At 41.4% G+C, this 21862-nt stretch overlaps 1 protein-coding gene across 4 annotated transcripts in view; it reads left to right on the forward strand.

Moving 5' to 3' along the window:
• KIAA0825 (KIAA0825 ortholog) overlaps positions 1–19903 on the forward strand; it is a 393823-nt gene extending 373920 nt beyond the window's left edge. For 2 of the 4 annotated variants that reach the window (XM_074995321.1, XM_074995324.1), the window contains one exon: positions 3476–10672. In XM_074995321.1, the coding sequence (XP_074851422.1) occupies positions 3476–3599 (124 nt within the window). In that variant the 3' untranslated portion in view covers positions 3600–10672. Of the gene's footprint in view, positions 1–3475; positions 10673–13830; positions 16977–19671 lie in introns of those variants that run through there. The other 2 variants (XM_074995322.1, XM_074995323.1) reach the window with 2 other exon arrangements.
• The last annotated feature ends 1959 nt before the right edge of the window (positions 19904–21862 follow it).

Here is a 21862-nt window from a genome sequence, read left to right on the forward strand (position 1 = left end):
CCACGCACCACAGGTTGAGAAAGTTAATTATCTCTTAGATATCTTAAATGAAAGGTGTGCACACACATCAATTAGACCAAGGTTTAACTCAATAACAAGGTTCACCCAGCTCAACATTATTTATACAATAATTATTTCGCTGAGTATTTGTAAAGTAATACATTGCAATAAAGCATGTGTACATATGCAAAGAAAGAGCAAGCATCAGACAACTTCTTATGTTTTGCTTTTTCTCATAGAGAAATAGCTTTATTTCCTTGGCAGTCTATTTAGTCAATATCCTGCTTAATCAAGAATCAATTAATGGTTTTTATTGACAGCCAGAATCTGTCTTGACACTGATAAATAAAACATATCTCAGCCTGTAAAATGCAAAGGTAATTTTTCTGCATTTTACAGGTTTTGTAATTTGTTTTGGCTTTCTATATGGTGGTAATCAATAGAATGTATATTTTATTTATTGGCATTTCTATAGACTTCATCACGGCAGTATTTCAGTGTCTTATAAATAATGAATGAAACACCACAACTCCTTATGGCAAAATATATTATTATATAGATGGGAAAAAGGCAGCACAGAGTGATTAAGTGGTTTACCAAAGTTACATAATGAATCTGTAGTAATACTGGAAATATTAGCTAGCTCACCTGAATCTTGGTCATGTATCTTAGCCACAAGACAATCCTTCCTCCATGGATAAGACAATTTGTTAATGGTTATCTTGTTTATCCAAGATATGAATTCTGTATGGTATTGTTTTCTATTAGAGTTATGTTAGTCTTTTCCACTAAGGCTTCAGGACAGGCTTCAAGAATTGTTTTGAAACAGTTATTCATCTTTCTATTGGTTTCTTATTTTTACTAATGACTTTGTTTGATGTCAGGATGGGTCAGCAAGTCCTGCTGTCCATGACATCCTGAGATCGATGGTCTCCTGCATGGTTTCTCTAGATTTTGCTGTTTTCACTAGACTTTACATTTTTATTTTAGAAAAGAAATTTCTAATCCTCTCTGACAGTAAAGATACATCTTCACAATGTATTTAAATGTACTGGTGCCAAAGTCAATGGGATTTTCAGATAAATATGGTATTGGAGGGCAGAATTTGACTCTTTCCTTTTACAGAAGACATGGGATCCATGGACAGTACTTACTAGAAAGGGGGAGAACTAAGATCTCTTCCTGCTAATGGCATTGTTTCTCTGTGTGACTTTCAGTCCTGAAACTGTACCTCAGTTTTGCCATACGTAAAAATGGTGATTACGTTATTTAACCCAACTTTGTCAAGTGTTTTCAGATTACATTGTAGGCTCTTTGAGCAGAAACTCTCAATACATTGTGTGTACAGTGGCTACCATACTGGGTTTTGGTCTAGGATTAGGGACCCTCTGAGGGCTGCCATAATACAAATAATAAATAATAATTTAAAATTGGTGTACCTGAAAACAGAATCAGGCCCATAATGAGATGTAACACTGTAATATTAGTGGAACATGTAAGTAAGTGTTCTGGAGATTTTTGGAGCAAGAGGGATTCCCAGTGCAACTGAGTGCTATAGTCATGATATTTATTGAAAAGGTTTTCAGTAGATATATCAAAACTATCAACTACTGTTGATCTTGGTATTGAAGAGGTTTGTTGCCATCTTTAGAAGTGAGAGTGAAATGACTGCCCAACAGGTAAGTGGGGGAGGGGCTTGCCAGAGAAGGACAGTTCTACTTTATGGCTGAATACGGAGAGGGGAATGAGCTCAGAGACTGCTGCAAAGAGGTGGACAGCATGCAGCTTGCAGCACTGACACACCTTCTCAGGAATGTGAGGTATAAAGGTACAAGCACGGAGCGCATGAAGCCTCTTTGTCACGCACAGGAAGCCAGGCCATCACATACCCTCCCTTCCCAAGTGGAGATGAACATCAGGTTGGGTTAGGACTTGCTGTGGGCATCATGCTAGTCACTCCTTTTAAGGGGAGCTGGAAGGAATTTTTCCCGCACCTCCCAATTGGTTTCACCAGAGTGAGGTTTCTTTGGTTTCCTCACAGCAAAAGTTGGGGAGAACCTTTCTGGATGAGGAGGAAAAGGTGGTAGGCCATGTGTTGCAACTTATTTCATAAGTTTGGGGTGGATATTCAGTGCAGGTACTCCATAGGGAAAGCATCCAGGCACCAGATAAATGGCCTGGCAAAGGACTTAAAAGGAGGTACTGGAAAAAGGAACAGAATGGGGAAGGGGATTTGGGCACTCTTCTGATTGGTACAGCAGGAAGCCAACCTCCTGCTCCCCTTCTCTTTGTCTACCTTAACCCTCCTATGAGAGTGTTGGATGTAAGGTATAAGCCATGGGTTGGCTGGGGGACCTGGATAGAAATCAAACTTTTTCATTCTGTACAACTCTGTACATTTTATCTACTGGGTTGGTGCCTGCTTAAAACCCTTATCAAGCGTCTCCTGTCCTTTTAAGTGTACCCAGACAAGAGTGCTTACATTATCACATTCAAAAACCCTGTTTCTGTGATGTGAGACGTCAGTAAACTACGCCCCATCATCAGCAAATTTATATCTGCTTACTAAACTAATGAATATGTTTGAATATCCTTCCTTGTGTCTTACAATAACTGATGTTGAAATATGAATGGTGCTAACTAAAAATAACGATCTGTAAGTCATTCCCTGCAGATGTTCCTAACCATGATAGGAAAGGTAATATTATAAAATATAAATAATATTTCTTAAAATAAGCCTATGTATCACTGATCACAAAAGCATACATATGAAAAATGTACTAAAAAGCCCCCAAAAAGATAATTAAAATATGTTTTTTCTATCTGCAGTTTTCTATTGTTCTGCTAGGGTCCAGTCCCAGTTCCTTTGTAATCAGTGGCAGTTTTGCCATTAATTTTAATGGATGTAGCTTGGAATCTAGGTTAGAGTGAGCATTTCCATGAGGGAAAAGGAAGATGCTTGTGTCACTTTTAGAGGTGACAGTGTATATAACATTTTCAAAGACTAAGTCATTTTGTAAAGCAGCTCTTTAAATTAATTTGTACCACTTTAACAGTTGGATGACCTGCCACACTGTTCATGAAAAGAGAATCCTGTGCTATCTGATTTTCACTTTAAAGTAATTAACTCTGGGAAATATTTGCCAACCTCCATCTCAAAAACACATGTTAGCTGTTCCACCTCTCTCTGTCAGTTTTACACTGCTTCTGGTCAATTTGCTTTTAAGGTGTGATACAAATCTGAAAAGGAAAATGCTGGGGCATAGACACAAGAGGAGGCTTGTCAGAGATTTGGCAGTTTAAATGCCAGAAGGCTTGCATAGGGTGTGATTTTTCTGTTCATATTTAGTATGGTTCAGAAACTTCAGTTAACACAATATATTTGACAATAAATACATGGTATCTATTTTGAATTTATCAGTTTAAGACTCATTTGAAAAATACAAGGGAACTAACAAAAGTATGTTTTTTTCAGATGGGAGATGAAAGATGATGGAGCTCTGGAAGAGGAGGAAGAAGCTATGGTGGAACACCTAAAAAAAGTTTATTTATTACAAACCCCTCCTGCCTCAGAAGATGAAAAAGGACAGTCACCTTGAAGAGTTTGTATAGCACTTTCTGCTGAATTAAATATGACTAGAGTAAGTGTTTAGTGATAATTAAAAATCTCTCTTATGCGTAGATTAAATGGCTAGAAGGCTGAGGAACTTGTATCATTGACATGAAACAATGTTGATCTGTTATTGCTTAGTCACCTTGTTAAAACAGCAACTGTTAGAAGTGTGTTATACAAAAATAGTGTGAAAATGCTATGTAAAACAGAAGAACATACCTTGGCACAAGAAGATGAAGGTCAAATGAAAAATGTTTTAAAAGCATAAATCTCACCACTTTGGACTAAATTGCCAGCATATTACAGATGCCATGATGGGTCCAAATGTATCTACCCTGTGTATGTGTAGGAGGACAGAACTCAGAAAGCCTCTGCCTAGTTCAGTGCAAACACACCCTTATAAAGGACTGCTCAGTTTAGTGGTACTAACTCTGAAAGGAAAAACAGTTACTTAATTCTGCAACTGTTATTCTTTGAGATGTGTTGTTCATGTCCATTCCAAATTAGGAGACAACCTTTGGTAAGAATGTCAAATGGGGTCTCAGTTTAACCTTGTCCTTATGTAAAACTGGGCAGGGTGGGTCTGCCGTGAGAGCCCTCAGCTCAGACATCCTCCTGGTTGATGTGATAGCCACTAAAACATGTGATCTTGTATGACAGATATAGAAGGAAGCAGAAGACAAGGGGTTTGAAGAGTTTGGATAAAACCAAGTTAAGGTCCCACATGTGTAGGGGCTGTCTCATTGGTGGGTGTAGCCTCTCCAATCCCTTACTGAATCTTCAGACCATAGGATCTGAAAACACCTGTCTCTAGGGGAAAGACTGAGGTAGCTACCAAGTGAACCCTGATGGATACCATGGATAACCCAAGCTGATTAAGATGCCACAGATAATATAATATTGATGGTATTGAGGCCTGCAGAGGAGACATACCTCTCTGGATTGCCCAGATTGGGAATCGCTTCCACTTGCTCAAGTAACAGAGAGGAAGCCGTGCTAGTCTATACACTATCAAAACAAAAAGCAGTCAAGTAGCACTTTAAAGACTAGCAAAATAGTTTATTAGGTATTTTGCTAGTCTTTGAAGTGCTACTTGACTGCTTTTTGTTTTGGTCAAGTAAGTGTCTCTAGTGGAAGGCTTTCTGCTGTTCAGGAGAACTTCCTTCGCTGGATCCAAACATGAACATTCCATAACGTTGAGCCACGAAGCTTTCATGCTGTGAGATGAAGGGACTTGAGACTGGGGTGCTACAGATTGCCACCGTCCTGTGTGAGTAAGTCCTGCCACAGTGGGAGCATGACTGGGCTCTGTACAGACAGCTTCACCAGGAGAGCATATCAATGCTGTTTCGTACACACCAGAACTACTGAAGCATGTTCCGATCTTATCTTGTAGAGGACCTTGTACATGAGTGGGATAGGATGGAATGCGTAAAGAAGGGGGCCCTTCCAGTACATGCTGCTGGGGTGTTTGGTGGCCACTTTCTGGTCCCACCTGCACCGTCTCCCTGTGCTTGTATGCAGGGGACCTGTCAAAAATCTTGTGCCTCTTAAGTCTCAGTCCCCCGTGCCCCATATGTCTCCTCAACAGCTGAACCATCAACATGTGGCCGTGGTGTTGCGGCCCTTTCTCCCTGGATGGTGCCAGCATCAAGATCAGTGCCAGGATGCTACACACCAAGGATGAAGTGCTTGGTGCAGGATGTGAGGAAGCTGTCTCTGGTTGCAGGGCTGCCTCTATCAGTAAAACTTTTAGACACTGAGCTCTGTTCTTTAGAGTCCTGGGTTTAAAGGTTTTACAAATCACACAGCCATCTCACAGATGGCTTTCTCCCAGACACTTCAGGCACGAAGTGTGGGGCTTGCTCTTTGGGCATACACTTGCCACAGTCAGCACAGACTTAAAAGCCTGGTGGCCTAGGCGTGACCCAGTGCCCAGGCCTCAAGGAAGGCAGAAACCCTCCCAATGGCCTGACATTTAACTCTAATCATTAACTAAATTTAAAAAAAAATCTATTTACATGAGAAAACTATTTACATTAGAAACAATAAGCTAACTGCACTAAAGTATTTGCTAATATGAGTGTGGGGAGTTCCAGCTAACCGATATGGTTGGCAAGAAGGAATGGGGGTGTGTATGCGTCAGCTGTACCTATACTGGATGGCATTAAGCCACCACTCTAGGGGGGCACAGAACCGACCTGACGGCTGTCTACTAGAGGAAAAATTTTCCGGCAACCAGGCACAAGCACCTATCTTGGAATGCACAGGAACAATCACTCAAAGAAGAAGGGGAATATACACAAGGCTATTCCAGAGACCTGGCCTCTTGCCTCAACATTTTTGTGGAGTACAGAAATATGCATGCTGTTCCTTGTGAATGACTGTAGCAGAGATGTGTTAGCCAGTGCTTCTCCAGATAAATTGTGCCTGTCTCAGGCTTCCTGCTCCTGCAGAGAATCCCCTCATTCACCACGCTGTGTGGTTGAGACTTGAAAGCACACTGCTCCCAACACATGCTTTTATGAAGTACAGACAATACTGCAACAACTGTCTTAACTGTGAACCAAGAAATTAAAAATCTGGTTTTTCTTCCACTTCTACTCTCTAACATAAAGCCCTGTTTTCATATATAAACCCTGAATAGCCATGTTATTGGAAATTCATGTCTGGCTCCACAGTCAAAATTTGTATTTTAATCAGAAATTCTCCTTCAAAAAATGTAATGTTTTAAAAAGCATTTAGACATTCCTGAGGCTGTCATTGGGTGTCACCTGTTAGGAAGGGCTCATGAATATTCCTCTAAGTAAAAAAAAAAAAAAAAAAGTCTGGCTTTTTTTATACTTGCTTTTTTGAATCGGAAGCATGGAGTTTTCATTTTCCTTGATTTGCTAGAGGATTGTGACAAGAGCTCAGTAGGGCCATGACCTGAACTGTAGCCCTCACTGCTTCGTTTCATAGGCAGGGAAAGCTGGTTCTTACAGCCAGCACACAGTTGGTCTGAATCTACTCTCATAGGAGGTTTTTTTACCAGTATAACACCATTGAGTTGAACAGAATTACTCCTGATTACAGTGATAAAATGGAGAGTTTGACACAGTATGACCTCTCTTTTCCTCTCTTTTAGATCTCTTTAAGATCTAAATCATGATACTGCACAAGGTGCTAACCTAAGGTAGAGTTCTCCCTTCCGCTGACTGGTCATTTCTGAAATTCAAACTAGACATTAGATCATTTCGAATTACATTTCATAATTTTTCAAAGACATGGCTGGGTCCCCCAGAAAAGAGAAGGAAGCAAGGCATTGATACCTTTAAAGTTTATTTTATTTCTAAAATATTTTGGTTTCCAAAAATAAACAGGAAAAATGCCTTTTTGAACCCTGAAACAGTCATTATGCATCATAAGGAAGTACCAGAGGTTAAAAACAATTTTCCTTGCTTTAGATTTCACGTTCAAAAACCACAACTAAGTTTTTAATGCTTGAAACATGGCTAGAGGTTTTGCCTAAAATGGTGGAAGCAATATGCTGGCAAATGAGACATACATGCTCCTTGCCATTATTAATAACATGTAGGTAGAGGTCAATAAGAATACTTGGATTAGACTGACCTATTCTGTCAAAAATTATTTTACTGTGTAGAGTATCTAATTTACGTGTCATTGAATAGTGATACAAAATAAGGTCTTGTCTGCACAGGGAAATTAATAGAAATAGCTATTCCAGAATAGCTACCTGTGTGATGGTCTTATTCCAAAATAGAGTACTTTTTTCTGGAAGACCCTGGAAGTAGATTAAGGTAAACTGGAAAAGGCACTCTTGTTCCAGAATAATAATGCATATGAGAATTACTCTGGAATTATTATGCTTTAAACTGACACCCTACATTTTCCCAAAATAGATGTGTGACCAGGCTTTAAAAATATCGTCTGCAATATCCCCTTGCAAAAGTTCACTCAATAGTAACCCAGTGGAAAATGCTGGGATAGTTACATTTTTGAAACTGAATTTTCCCCTATATTATCCATGCAAACACAGGTATAGTCCACAGGAAGTGTTCCTTTTCATTGACTCTCAGCTGTAATGGGGACAAAAGGAAAAAGGAGAAATACAACAGGCACTTCTGCAACAGTCTGTATTTGCTGAGTGGAATAAAGTCTGAATAAGAGCAACGGAGAATTATAATTATGATTACTAAATTGGATACCATTAATTTCTCAGAAAGATTATTTTATACTTAATGCCTTTCCTGAAGGAGAGCACAAAGTAACACCTGAAAGAACTGCTAAATTTTACATTTATTTCACCTCTAAATTAATGTTTGTATAACTTCCCCCATCTCCATAAAAAAGTCTCTGTACATTATACATAAGATTCAGTGATCTCTAGAAAGTACTTTCATTTTAAAAAGTGACATTCATACTTCTATTGCTCCCATAATTTATACATTAGTTCTTTTAATGTATGTGGTGGTTTCACATATTTCTACACATTCTTAGTAAACAAAGGCTAAGAGGGTAAATAAAGAGATTTTAGCAGTGTGAGTTCACCAAAAAAGGAAGATATAACTGAAAGACATAAGGCTTTAGAGCTAAATTTACTGGGGTGTGCTGCATGACTGGTATAATCTTCCTCCACAGTCGTGTTAATTTTCCTGGAAAGACCACCACCAATACGGATGTCTTTGTTGGCATTTGTGCTTAAACAAGCTAGTGCACCTGTGTCTGGTCAGCTGATCCTGAAACCTAGAGGGAAGGAAATTGAGTGAGTCAGGTGAGAGAGTCTCTCTCTCTCCCCCCTCCCCACCTCCACCCCACTGTGTAGCAGGGAAAGGGGTAATGACATTTCTGAACTACAGCAGCTCAGAACTGGGTTTTCAGTTCTTTGAGACCTTTGTCACTTTGTCACCTTTGTCAATGTGTCTTTCACAGAATGCTGCTACTGCAGTGTCCCCTTTTAAGCATTGGTATGAACAGGAGAAAGCAATACAGCAAACCCTTGATTCAAAGACTAATGCGGGGAGGGGTATCAGTTAATCCCGAAAGTCCGTTAAATCCGAGGGTTTACTAACCACCCGCCCACGGTGGGCTCCCCCAGTCCATCCCGTCCTCCCCGCCTTCCTCCCTCAAAAACCTGGGAACTCAACAGACTGCGGCCGCTGGAGCTGGAACTGCTGGAGCCTGCCCTGCAGCTGGAGCTGCTGGACCACCTGGAGGGTCCTCGCCATGCAGCTGGAGGGACCCCCCCCCCCCAGGCACAGCTGGAGGAGCCGCCACTGCCACCAGAGCTGCCACATGCTCCTCCTCCCACCAGGGTTGGGACACATACATGAGTGCTGTCTGCCTACATATGCACCCCACCCCAGCGAGAGGAGCACATGGCTGCAGTAATTCCCTTAACTTTTTTTTGAGAGCTGGCGGGGGATTAGGATTTTATGGACCCCAGCAGACTTCAGCAGCAACGGGGTTGTCCCTTGTTCCTGAAGTCCACTAAAATCAGGGTCTGTAAAATCGAGGGTTTACTGTAGTGAGTTTTAAGCTGCGAGCTTCAGAGGCGTAGCCTTTTTAGTTTGTATCCACAAAAACAACAAGAAGTCCTGTGGCACCTTAGAGACTAACAGATTTTTTGGAGCATAAGCTTTTGTGGGCAAAGAGCCGCTTCACTAGATGCACGTAGTGGAAAGTCCAGAGGAAGGTATAAGTATGCAGGCACGTATGAGCTGTATACTCTGCCTTGTGGTGACATCCAAGGATTTTCCTTTTACTTTCCAGAAGTCGTTTTTATTTTAATCCTTAGGAAAGGCCTACACACCTTTTTTGAAAAAAATTATAATTAATTTTCAATAAAAGAAAAAGAAAGCCCCATTGTGTTTCTCAACCATTATAATTTTTACTTGCATGAAATATGAATGCTACTGAAATTCAAAAGAAAAGCTTGTGGATGATCTATGTAACAATATACTTCAGTATTTTAAAAGGGGTTTCTCTTCTAGTTTTAAGAAACTCCAAGTCAAGAAGGTGTTAAGCATGTGTGTAGTCTCTTTGATCTCCATAGGACTATTCACAATTAAAATTAAAATTACACACAATCGTAAGTACCTTGTAGAATCGAGGTCTTCAATACCTTGTGACCAGTAGGGTAGTTTAATCTCATTAACCTTTGTTTATTTATTATCTTTTAAAACTTTAAATAAAAATGTGGGACTACTCACAAGCAACTGGCTAAAGTTAACTACAGAATTGTGTTGCTATTATTATCTTCTCTTCTCCCATTTCTTCAGTTAGCAACAGTAATTTACACCTGGGTGGAATTTTCCAACAATAAAACATTTTTTGTTCAGAAATTGATTCATCAAAATGTTTCCCAGAAATCTTTTGATTTTTGCAAACTTCCACAGAAACATAGGATTCCAATGGAAACCTGCCACTGACTTCTTAAGTAGGGTTACAAAAGAAACCGGCCTAGTTTCCTGTCAGCTGGGGGAGCTAAGCAAGGGCTCAGAGCCGAGGGTCCAGCCCAAGCAGGAATGGCTTCACTCCTATTTTTAGCGCTGTAGCATGACCCCTGCAAGTCGAAGTCAGTAGGTTGCTGACCTGTGGTGGTTAATTTTTTTTGCGGGGGAAAGTTGTTTGCTTTTGTTTTTTTCAGGGTAGATGTATCCAGTGACATTAGAAAAAGACTCAGTGGGTAGGAGTGCCAGAACATGGAGGATAATCAGCTGAATGTAAGCTCTCTGTATAATGCAGGGGCAAAGAGTATTAATGCAATCATAAGAATAGCCATACAGGGTCAGACCTAAGCTCCATCTAGCCTAGTATCCCTGTTTTCTGACAATGGCCAATGCCAGGTGCCCCAGAAGGAATAAACAGAACAAGTGATCCATCCCCTTTTCACTATTCCCATCTTCTAACAGAGGCTAGGGACATAATTCCTGCCCATGCTGAGAGCCATTGATGGACTTATTCTCTATGAATTTGTGTAGCTCTTTTATGAACCCTGTTATAGTCTAGGACTTCACAACATCCTCCGGCAAAGAGTTCCACAGGTTGTTTGTGTGTTGTGTGAATGAGTATTTCCTTTTGTTTATTTTAAACCTGCTACCCATTACAGTAAACTCTTTCAGATCCAGGAGCCAGGGGACCAGGAGATTGCTGGATATTCAAATATTTGGAACAAGAGAGAAGTATACTTAGCAATGCATAACACTAAAGAAGAAACAAGAGTAGATATTAAGAAAGAAACAACAATGGATGTGGAGTACTTTATTTACCAACAACAGTAGTATTATACACCGTAAACGTATAGGTTTTGTCAAGTTAACATTGAAGTACGGAGCCCAACTTCCAAGTCCTTACTCCAGTCTCGGGAATGGAGTAGTGCCCTACTTTGAAGTTTAACTTCCAACTGTGGTATGTGTAAATGCTCAACTGTGAAGCTGCTTACTTCTCTCTTATCCAGAATATTTGAATATCTGGGAACCTCCCAGTCCCCAGGCTCCCAGATATGAAAGAATTTACTGTAATGGGTAGCAGATTTAAAATAAACAAAGGCAAATACTCATTCACACAACTGCAAAGTTATTTTTGTAATGTAGACACAGTCATACTGTATTTATTTATATTTACTTTCACTACCCTGTAACTACGGAAAATGTAACTAAAATTTACTTATGGTTAAAATGTCAGTTTGAGAGTTCTGGACGACAGAATGCTGGATATGCAAGAATTTACTGTAATTTCATTTGGCGACCCTCCTAGTTTTTGTGTAATGGGAAGAAGGAGATAACTCTTCTTTATTTACTATTTCAATGCCAATCATGATGTTATAGATCTCTGTCCAGGATGGATAAATCTGGATGATTTTTTTAAAAAAGAAAAATTAGATTCTTTATTAAAATTGGATTTTTTAATTTTTTTAAAAAATCATGAATAAAATACTAAATATTTAATTGAAAAATTTTACAATTAAATCTCATCATACACATTCACTTAAAGTCTCAAAAAAAAAATCAGTTAATGGCTCTTGCCTATCTACTAGTTCCTGCTTCCTCAAACTTCTGGGCTTTCCATTTCTGTTTCTCTGCAGACTAAAAAGTAACATGTGCAAAGAAAGACACAAGCTGGATACGATTGATTTTGTTCTGTGCTCATGTGGTGGTGGACCTTGGGCAAGCATGGCAGGCGAGTTAGTTAAGACATTGGCTTAAGAAAGGAAAACAATACATAGGAAAGGACAGAGATGGCATAGAAAGGAACAGTGAAGTGGCCTAAAAAGAAAAAGCAAAGGCATTATTCAGCAGACATGCAGCTTCCTATATCACTCCCGCCCATGCACCCACCTCCTTTTGCCAACCCACCCACCTCCTTTTGCTACAGAAAAACTGTCATGGCTTCTAGGCATAAGAGAGACCCTATCTATGAATATTTTGAAGAAATTCATTCCCTGGTTAAAAAAGGAAAATGTTTCAGTGTAAGTAATGCAAGAAAATAATGCAGGGTCTAGCTGCAAGAATGAAATATCATTAACAAAAACTGCTTACTGGGAGAAAATGATGTGGATGAGGATGGGGATATGGCTGAATGGATCAACAGATTACGAACATAATTCACTTTACAATGCATCATTCTTTGAGACAGTCTCTTTGCCTTTTAGCAGAAGTGTGATTTGACAAGTAAATTCCCAAGCTGTTTCCTGTGTTGGATGTTGTTAGAAAAAAGTTTAGCATAGCTAATCCTTATGGCTTGTTTATTTAGTTATCTAAGTTTAGAATCTATCACTCAAGTATGCAATACAGAAAGCTGCTGCAAGAGAAATCTAGAGATGCCAGTTGCTACTGGGTGTCATTTTCTTATGTAATATTATATAACACATGCCTCATTTTGGATCATCATGGCCACAGATGATAATGATGATGCCAGAAGTCTATTCCTTATTCTACTTCAGCATAATTTAGCTTTCCCAAGAGAATCCCATTCTATACTTGCTTTATCACAGAATAGAAGTGCCATCAATGGGGCTTACTCCAAAACTAAGTGTGCCCTAGGCACAGTCAGCCTTAGCTCTTTTGGTAACTTGGTTTAAATCAATGATTTAAATTGACTTGCTTAAACCCTTGTACTCTGAGTGGAGCATAGGTCATCTACAAGTGTCCTCCACTTCACTATTTCTCAAGACAAAACTTCTAACTGACTCCAGGAGAACCCCAGTTGTTGTCCTTTAATTTCAGTAAATCTTCTCCACGTTGTCTGAGGTCGTCCTCTTTTGTATTTTCCTTGTGGGCTCCATGTGAGAGCTTGACAGACTATGCTGGAGGATGATTTTCTGAAACCGCAGCCTAGCCATCCCCACTTTCTTCTCTTGACTTGAATGTCAAGTGGTTCTTGTTCTTTTCTGTTCCAAAGCTCCTCCTTTTCGACAAAGTCTTGCCATTTGATGCAAAGGATGTATCTCAGGCATCTGTTTATGAATGTCTGTAGCACGTGATTTGAAGACTTTTAGTATGCCAGGTCTTGCATCCATAGAAGAACACATTCTTCACATTTGTGTGGAAGATCTGCAGTTCCGTCTTCGCAGATATTATTTGTGAACTCCATATGGAACAAAGCTGTTGTTTTCTTTATCCTGGCATTGATATCCTTGTCTGTTCCTCTGTCTCTGCCCATAGTACTCCCCAAATAGATGAACTGCTCCACATCATCCAGGTCACCCCCTCCCAGTATGGTGATGATGTTGTTGGACTGGTTGATCCTCACTGTATTGGTCTTTTCTTTTTAATGCTCAGTCCAGTCATTGATCAGAGGGGTAGCCATGTTAGTCTGTATCCGCAAAAACAATGGGAAGTCCTGTGGCACCTTAAAGACTAACAGATTTTTTAGAACCCAAGTTTTTGTGAGCAAAGACCTGCTTTGTTAGATGCATTTAGTGGAGGTTCCAGAGGCAGCTCTTAAATGTACAGGCTCATAAAAAGAAGGGAGTCCCAGTCAAGAGGAAAACGAGAGTTGATGAGGTCAATTCAGTCAGGGAGGATGTGGTCTTCTTCCAGCAGCTGATCTGGAGGTGTGAACACTAAGAAAGAAGAAACTGCTTTTGTAGCTGGCCAGCCATTCCCAGTCTTTGTTCAATTCTAAATTGATGGTGTCAAATTTGTAAATGAACTGTAGCTCATCAGTTTCTCTTTGCCATTTGTTTTTGAAGTTTTTTGTTGTTGTTGTTGCAGGATGGCTGCTTGTAAGTCTGCTACTGAGTGTCCAGGAAAGCTGAAGTGTTCTCCTACAGGCTTTTGTAGGTTACCTTTCCTGATACCTGATTTGTGGCCATTTATTGTTTTATATAGAGACTTCCCAGTTTGGCCAATGTATATGGCATAGCAGTGCTTTATTTTCTACAGATAAAGGTGGTGGAATTCAAGCCCAAGCACCCCCCCAGCAAGACACAAGCTGCCCCCCTTAGGTGGCTTAACTGCCCCCTGGCAGACCCCAAGCTGCCCCTGGCACTTAACCACCCCCTGGCAGCTTAACTGCCCCCACCCCAAGGGACCAAAGAATAGGAAAGAAAGAATAGGACTCAATTTAATTTGTTAATGGCCGCATCCCGCCTGCCAGCTGGTAAATCAATTAAATTGAGTCCTTTTTCAGCATGGCAGCAGGGAGCCGGAAGAGAGCGGCAGCATCAGGAGCCGCAAATGGCTCCCTAGAGCCATACGTCCAATAGGAAATTGAGGATAACCACACTTGTGGTTGTCATCTTTGTACATTTGCCAGCTTCCCGCTCCACTCTAAGTAAATGCCCTCCTCTGCCCCCAAAGCCAGTCTCCCCCAGCCTGCCTCCCAACTGAATGTCCTCCTTCTTCCCCAGAGTCAGGTACCTGCAGCCCCCAATCAATTGAATGCCCTCCCTGTTCCCCAGAGCCAGGTACCTCCAGCCCTGCCCTCCCACTCAATGCCCTCCCAGTTCCCCAGAGCTGGGTACCTCCAGCCCCCACCCCACCAACAGAAGATCCTCCCTGTTCCCCAGAGCCAGGTACACCCAGCCTCTCCCAAATGAATGCCCTCCTGGTTCTCCAGAGCCAGGTATCTCCACCAGCCCCCAGCAAGTGAGTGTCCTCCCCGTTCCCCAGAACTGGGTACCTCCAGAAACCCCACCAAATGAATGCCCTCCTGGTTCCACAGAGACATGTACCTCCCCCCAAGTGAATGCTGGCAACTCACCTCCCTGCTGCTGCAGGGGCTTCACCGGGCTGCCAGAGCCACCCTGGGCTGGGCTGCTAAGGCTGCTCCAGGGCCATGATGGGCCACAGGCACTGGGGCAGCAGGAACTGCACAGCTCCCAGCATGGAGCCGCTGGTGCCATGCTGGGACCGAAGAAGCTGTGTGGCTTCCAGCTGAAGCCATTCATGCATGGAGCAGGGGAGGGACCATTCAAAAATGGCAGCCCCGGGGAGAAAGGAGCCTTCATTCTCTCAAGAGATCCTATTGAACACTTTTCCTGGAATAGACAGTAACATAGTGCCCCTCCAGTTCTTAAATACTCAGGACATGAAGAAGAGAGCATTCCACACACAGAAGGCATGGGCTTGATGTTGTCAAGAGAGGCATTTGGTGCTTGAATGGACAGCAGTATGATCACGCATCATCACAGCCAGATGCTACACCAAAGTGCAGAAGGTACTGATTGTGCAATGTTATGCATCAACCAACAAAGTAACTGAGGAATGTAAAATAGACTCCTATGAGAAACTACAAAGTGTTGTGAACAAGAAAGCAAAGAAGGAGATCTTGATTTTGATGGACAACTTCAATTGAAAATTGGAAGCATAAATATAGGCAGAGAACAAACCATGGGAAAAGAAGACCTAGGTAACATGAATAAAAATAGAGAGCGCTTCAGTGACTTTTGTTGCTGTCAGGGATTTTTAATATCCCCTGGGCATAATCGTCCCCATGGGCCAGGGAATACAAGCCTTTGCCTATATAAAATCAGTGCAGGCACATGAAAAATCCAAAGTGTCACAGGCTGTCATTTAGCAGCAGCACCAACGGTCACTTTTTGATAGTTAGCTTCCCGGTAACCTGAACTCATGAATAATTCATAGGCAGGTGTTTGAAATCCAGGGCTCTGATTGGGTGAGGAAGAGAGTTTCCAGAATCTTCCGTCCCTCAGAGGACCTGGTTGAAAACCCCACCTGCATGTAAATAGAATCATGAATATTTAAATCACCTTATGAATTATGTATAAGAACTCTCTATATAAGCAGGAGCTGCAGAGCATTCTGGGGCCCTGGGAGCTCACTGACACATCAGTGGCAACTGTAAAGGGAAGTGTGGCTGTTTCAACAGCGTCCGCTAGACCCCTTAGGCCGGCCTTGAAAGGCGAAGACTTTTCGAAGAGCTCCAGTGAAATCACTCGCGGCCCCACCTGCCCCCGTGGTGCCAGCGCTGCCAACGTGTTTGCATCAAGGAGCAGCAAGTGGATCCTGTGGCCAAGCAGCCAGGTGGCGAACTGGCCCTGCCTTTTGGCAGGGTACTGTGTACCTGGCTGTGCAACCCAGGGTTCACCATCTTGTTCCGGCACCAATACACCTGTGGCACCACCGCTCCTGCTGCCATCTTGACGCACCGATTGAGACAATCCTACCGAATGTGACACAGCTTACTGGACTCGACAAGACATGTAAACCTTACCTATCAATATAAGACACAAACAGACGCCATTGTCTGGGACTTCGGGGCCCCCAGTGGGGGAGCAGGAGGCTGCGCCCCTGCAGTGCGGGTGGCCTGATGAGGCCACCGCAGGACCCGAGGGCCTGACCCCTCAAAGGCCGGGCCTACAGCCCAGGCATTCGGCACATTTAATTGCAGTTAATTAGTAATAGTTATTTTTTAGTAGTAGCTTCCATTTACTACTCATAGATTAATAGTATCAATAGAAAAATAACCTGCTAGCAAGGTGAAGGCAAAAGCCTCCCGTATCCTATCTCCCGTCATACTTACCTATCCCCTCCACTACAAAGCGAGGACTCCTCGCCTCCACCAGCCAGCAAATAGAACACGGCAGTGGAAATTTCTTCCTTCCGGCAGCACGTGGATAGAACACGGACACTGGATATCCCCGTCCTTCCCACAAATTAGTCACCTTAGGTCCTATACCTATCCGTATTAAACTAATTAATTGAGTTTGCCTTCCGGTATAATAAAGTATTTAAAGGAATCTGCAACGGAAGTCAGCATGACTATAAGGACTATACTTGTAAGTTGAAATAGATACTATAGTATACTAAATAGGTTACTTCTGTTACTTCTTGTTATTAGTTTGTGTTTAACTCTGTTGCATGTTTAATAAAATAACTATTTAGTTCACCACACATCTGGGCCTCATTCTTCTCAGCTAGCTCCTTCCCGTCGGGTGGTCTCTAGTGAGTTCATAGCTCCAGGGGTGTTCCCTGGGGTGGTGCACTCTCACGGCACTCGGGTTTGCAGGGGGGTTTGCACCAACGTCCTGGGACCCTGGGAGGGCCTGTGACGCCCCCTCCCCATTGTACGACCTTTCTATCAGGAGCACTCTCCCGGGGGAAACCTGTCCCTACACAGTCGCAACAGTTGCTTCACCAGTTTGGTGATAGTTGGTAGTGTTTTTCCACACAAAAGAATCTGTAAGGTCACTTGGGTTTCACCAGACCATCAGTCAGAAAATGATTTAAATTATCTTGATTTAAAACAATCCATCTGCCCTGCCTCTGTCATCTCTCACCTCAGCTGTCTTTTTTCAAACTGAAAAGTCCCAGTCCTTTTCATGTCTCCTCATATGGTAGTCGTTCCATCACCCTTTTCTGAACTTCTTCTGATGCCAAGATTTGTCTCCCAGCTCTGCCTGCTGCTCATGGATGCTTTCCCCGGTGCATCCTCCCGTCCCACGTGCTGCCCCCAGGCAATTTAAAATGATGGGTTCCCCTACTGCCACCACTGGTGGCACAGCAGGGCTAAAGCAGTTTCCTGCAAACCCGCCACCCTGGGCAGGGGTATTCCCCAGTCAATAGCTCCTTCGCTGTTTCACCAAGGGCCCTGGTGTTATGTGTACTGTCATTTGTGCCACTGCTTTGTTTCCTGTTTGTTTTCCCCCCAACATCCTCCTTTGATTTAACTCCTTACAGTTAGGCATGCCAATATCAAACAGATAAACTGAGGTGCATGTGTTTATATTAAATACATAAATCCTCATTCTCCAAACCACATAACAGGTGTAACTAGTCGTAATATGGAGTTTGACAAGTCTGTAAATAGATATATGAGGGGGTTGCCTGCAGTAGCAGAGGACTCTGCTTGATGAGATCCATGTAGGGCCTTCTAGTCCTAAGTTGAGTTGGTGATATAATATGAGCAGAGAGCAGTGTTTCCCCTGGCTGCCCTGTCACGTGGCTCCACACAGACCAAGAAGTGCCCACAATGAGTTGAAAGACTAGTTCAATTTCCTCTCAAGTCTCTCTCTGGTGAGAATTCCAGAATGGATGTCAATTAGTGCTATTAGTCGCAACTATATTTGTTACAGGGAAATTATAATGGCACTGGAGTGAGACCACCAACTGATTTCGCTAATAGCTCATTTGCAGAGTAATAACTTTTGGTCACTACAGACTTAGGACAGAATCATTCTAGTAATGTAAAAGTGAAGGGTTTCATTGTGACAGGTTCAGGCACAGAGGTACTCTTGAGACCTGATGGGCTGATCTCTCTGACTGAACCTGTCACATCCATTTCCACTATCAATCCTATGAACTATTTAAAGACCCATTGTTTATAAGTACAAAAAAAAAAGCCTTGTTTTACTTATTTAACAATATTTTGAATTTCATTAAAATAAGAGTGAAAAGAATTCCTTGGATGTTTTAAAGATGCCCAAAAATCCATTTCTCAGCAAAAATTAACAATTACATTTACGTAAAATGTATTAGCACATTTTGATGTTATTTATCTGGAATTACATATACAAAACAAAGCCTCTTCCATGGAAGCTCTTAAGCCCTTAGTAGAAATGAGAGGAAAAACAAACAAACAAACAAACAAAGTCTATGTTGGCAACCTCACTGAGATTTCGTCCTTTTAGTCTTATCGTTTTTCCTTAACTGACCCCTGAAACCCATTCTCTCATGAGCCATTAAAAATTCCTGAATTTGAATGTTTGGTGGAATGGATTGGGCATTCCTCCTCAACTTGTCACTTGAAATACATAATAGGGAACAGTATAGAATTTTAATAAATTCATGGGTCTGATTCCCGTTTGGACTAAAACCCCTCTGCACTTCCCTAGAAATTCAGAGAAGCCAAAAAGTAGGTTAAACTGTTCACTCATTTTCAGAAAAACCCCTTTGCACTGGTGGAACGGGGCAAAAAGACTGTGGTGCAAACAAGATTCAGGACCATATAAAATAAAGTGTTTGATGATGGTATACTTAGAGACTAAGTGCCTGCTGGTGCCAAGAACTAACCACTATGCAATGAGCTTTCAACAGCCAATTATCTTGCTTGGGACCTGAGGGTGCTTAGTTCCTGGGATGATCCCAGACAAAACTCAAAGTGCACTTTCTCTGAAGGAAGCATTACAGTGATGTACTACTGCTGAACCACTGGAAGATTTAACTACAGCTTCTGAGAGTCATCATGTCTGACTTTAATAGCCATTCTATTTACTAAGAGGGAATTATGAGGGAAGTCCAAAAAAAAGTCTTTGATCATACCAAAAATTCATGACTAATTGTATAACTGACATTGCTTACATTTCAACTTCTTTATACTGTTTTAAGCTCTGGCAATCAGTTTGTAAAATACATCAGTATAAACAATATCAATAGAAACAAACTAAAATCTCGTAAGCCAAAGCCTTTCCATTGAAACCGACTAAAGAGATAATGGGGAAACCCTAGGAACTGTAGAAAAAATGTTTGCATTCTGTGTTTATACAATCTTGTCCCTGTTCTCCCCTAACTAATCCTTTTTATAATTCACCGCTATTTTTGTTATCCATTTTTTGTCTCACCAAATCCTTTCTTTTTTTTTTTTTGCATAAGGCAACTGAGTGGCTTCACCTTCATCCTACCCCCAGGAGAAGTTTTCAATGGTCAGACAAATCCAAGTACATGGTTGTCCTGATTTCTGCGCTTTACTCATTTCTTCCTAGTTTGGGAAGGGTTGATACTCTGCTTTGTAAAGTGCTTTGAGATCTACAGATGAAAAATGTAAAATATGAATTGTTACTGTACATTGACTGATCCTTTAGTCATGCTAGTAAAATAAAACACACTGATAACTTTAGTTTCAGTGAGCAGACTATTAATAAAGTCATTCTAAATGTGAAGATGTTAAATATCTTCTATAAATATTTTCTATGCACTTTTTCAAACACCAAAATATTACATTTTTCTCCAAGAACTGGAATTTCCCAGTACATTTATCCCTGGCTTACAGGATATGGATGCCCTAGAAGACTAAATGATTGATTTAAGACTATCAAAAAGCTGGCTATACAAACTTCACGTGGAAATTATATACAGAATTTACCATATTGTGGTTGCGTGTTGCAACACAGGTGGTAACACTACATGCTGGTTGCTATTCCCCTGACAGAGTACAAAGTTAACAGTAACTCTTAGGCACAGTAGGATGTCTCAAGAGCCATGGTTCCATTATGGAAAATTTCTAACCTTTCCCAACCTGGTGTAATTACCTGGCGTTTAGAATATTGGTAGCAGCTAGCAATCCATCCACTTGGGGGTTTCCAGTGTGTTAAGACCACTCAGGCTGAACTAGTTTTTGGGCTTGTCTATACAGCATAGCAATGCACACTACAGAAATCTGATTTCTAAAATGCACCAATGTGTTAAATATTAATTGATGAGGCCCTGTTGATGCACAGCTAAAAGTTGCCTATAGAGCACTCTGTTCCACAGTCTGACTCCAATTTGCTCTGGAGAAGCTGTTAAAGTGGATGTCCAGTTTTGCTCCCTTTGCGCTGTTCCATAGGAAGCATGCTCAACTGCTCAGTGAGGATGGTGCAAGCGCAGTCTTGTCAGCACTAGGAGATGTGAGAGGCTTACATATACTCAGTGAGGATGAACTCTTCAGAGATTTTAACAGTGAAGGTTTAGCAAGTTTCTACATGTGCATACTGCAATTTTGCAAAGGTTTATAGCATGGCCAAATTTTCTTACAGGAAACAATGGCGTACTCCTAACGCAATGGCTATTCCCCTGTCACATTTTATACAGTGTGTTAGATCTGCTCAAAAAAGCACTCACCAGATTTTTTTTTAATATGAGGAAAACACCCTGCTCTTTATTTACCCTATTTATTTATGGGTATTCAAAAGGATTGAAATAATAATAAAGAGAGAGAAATTCAGCCTGAGGCAGACACTCAGCATTTAAAACTTCATCCTAACCAGTTAAAGATTGACAAAGATATAAGTAACTGTAAGTACTTTGCATTATAAGGGGCAACCTTAATAGCAGGAGGTGCTACCATCCCTGCCTATAATTTAAAACCCTATCACTTTGATTTCTGTGATGTTACCTTGGCTACACAAACTGTGAACTCCATCCCTGCAACAGGCACAGTTGGAGCCCAGTCCTTTCTGGAGTCTGTAAAGGCTCTTGTTGTAGGGTTACCATATTTGAACTTTTAAAAAAGAGGACATACATGTACTATATAGCAGTTGTCAGTGTGGAAATTTGACATTTTGACCTCTGATGGTCTACATGCCAGTGATGCTTTTAAAGTCCCTAATAGTCCTACTTATAACAGCTTCATTAAGAAATAAATTAAGATGCAAAGCTTTACTGTTTTGGTGGTGGTTGGCAGCATTAGCTGGTCTTCTGTTAATCCATGGGCAGCATGGCTTTGAGCAACCTCCTGGCTGCACAGGAGAGGAGGAATGGGGCTGAGCTTCTGCCTCATGTGCCATACTTGACACCTGTGGGCGGGGTTGCTGACCTCTGCTATCTAATATGTAGATATACCGTGACACATTAATAAAACGTGAGTTGGTCGATACCAAGTATCTACCAAGTGTTAGTCTGCATCTGCAAAAACAACAAGAAGTCCTGTGGCACTTTACTGACTAACAGATATTTTGAAGTGTAAGCTGTTGTGGGCAAGGATGCACTACAAAAGCTAATGCTCCACTATACGTTAGTCTGTAAGGTGCCATAGGATTTCTGGTGGTTTTTGTGGATAAAGACTTACAGGGCTACCCCTCTGATT

Source organism: Carettochelys insculpta, chromosome 5 (genome assembly GCF_033958435.1).
Source record: "Carettochelys insculpta isolate YL-2023 chromosome 5, ASM3395843v1, whole genome shotgun sequence".
Classification (NCBI taxonomy): domain Eukaryota; kingdom Metazoa; phylum Chordata; order Testudines; family Carettochelyidae; genus Carettochelys; species Carettochelys insculpta.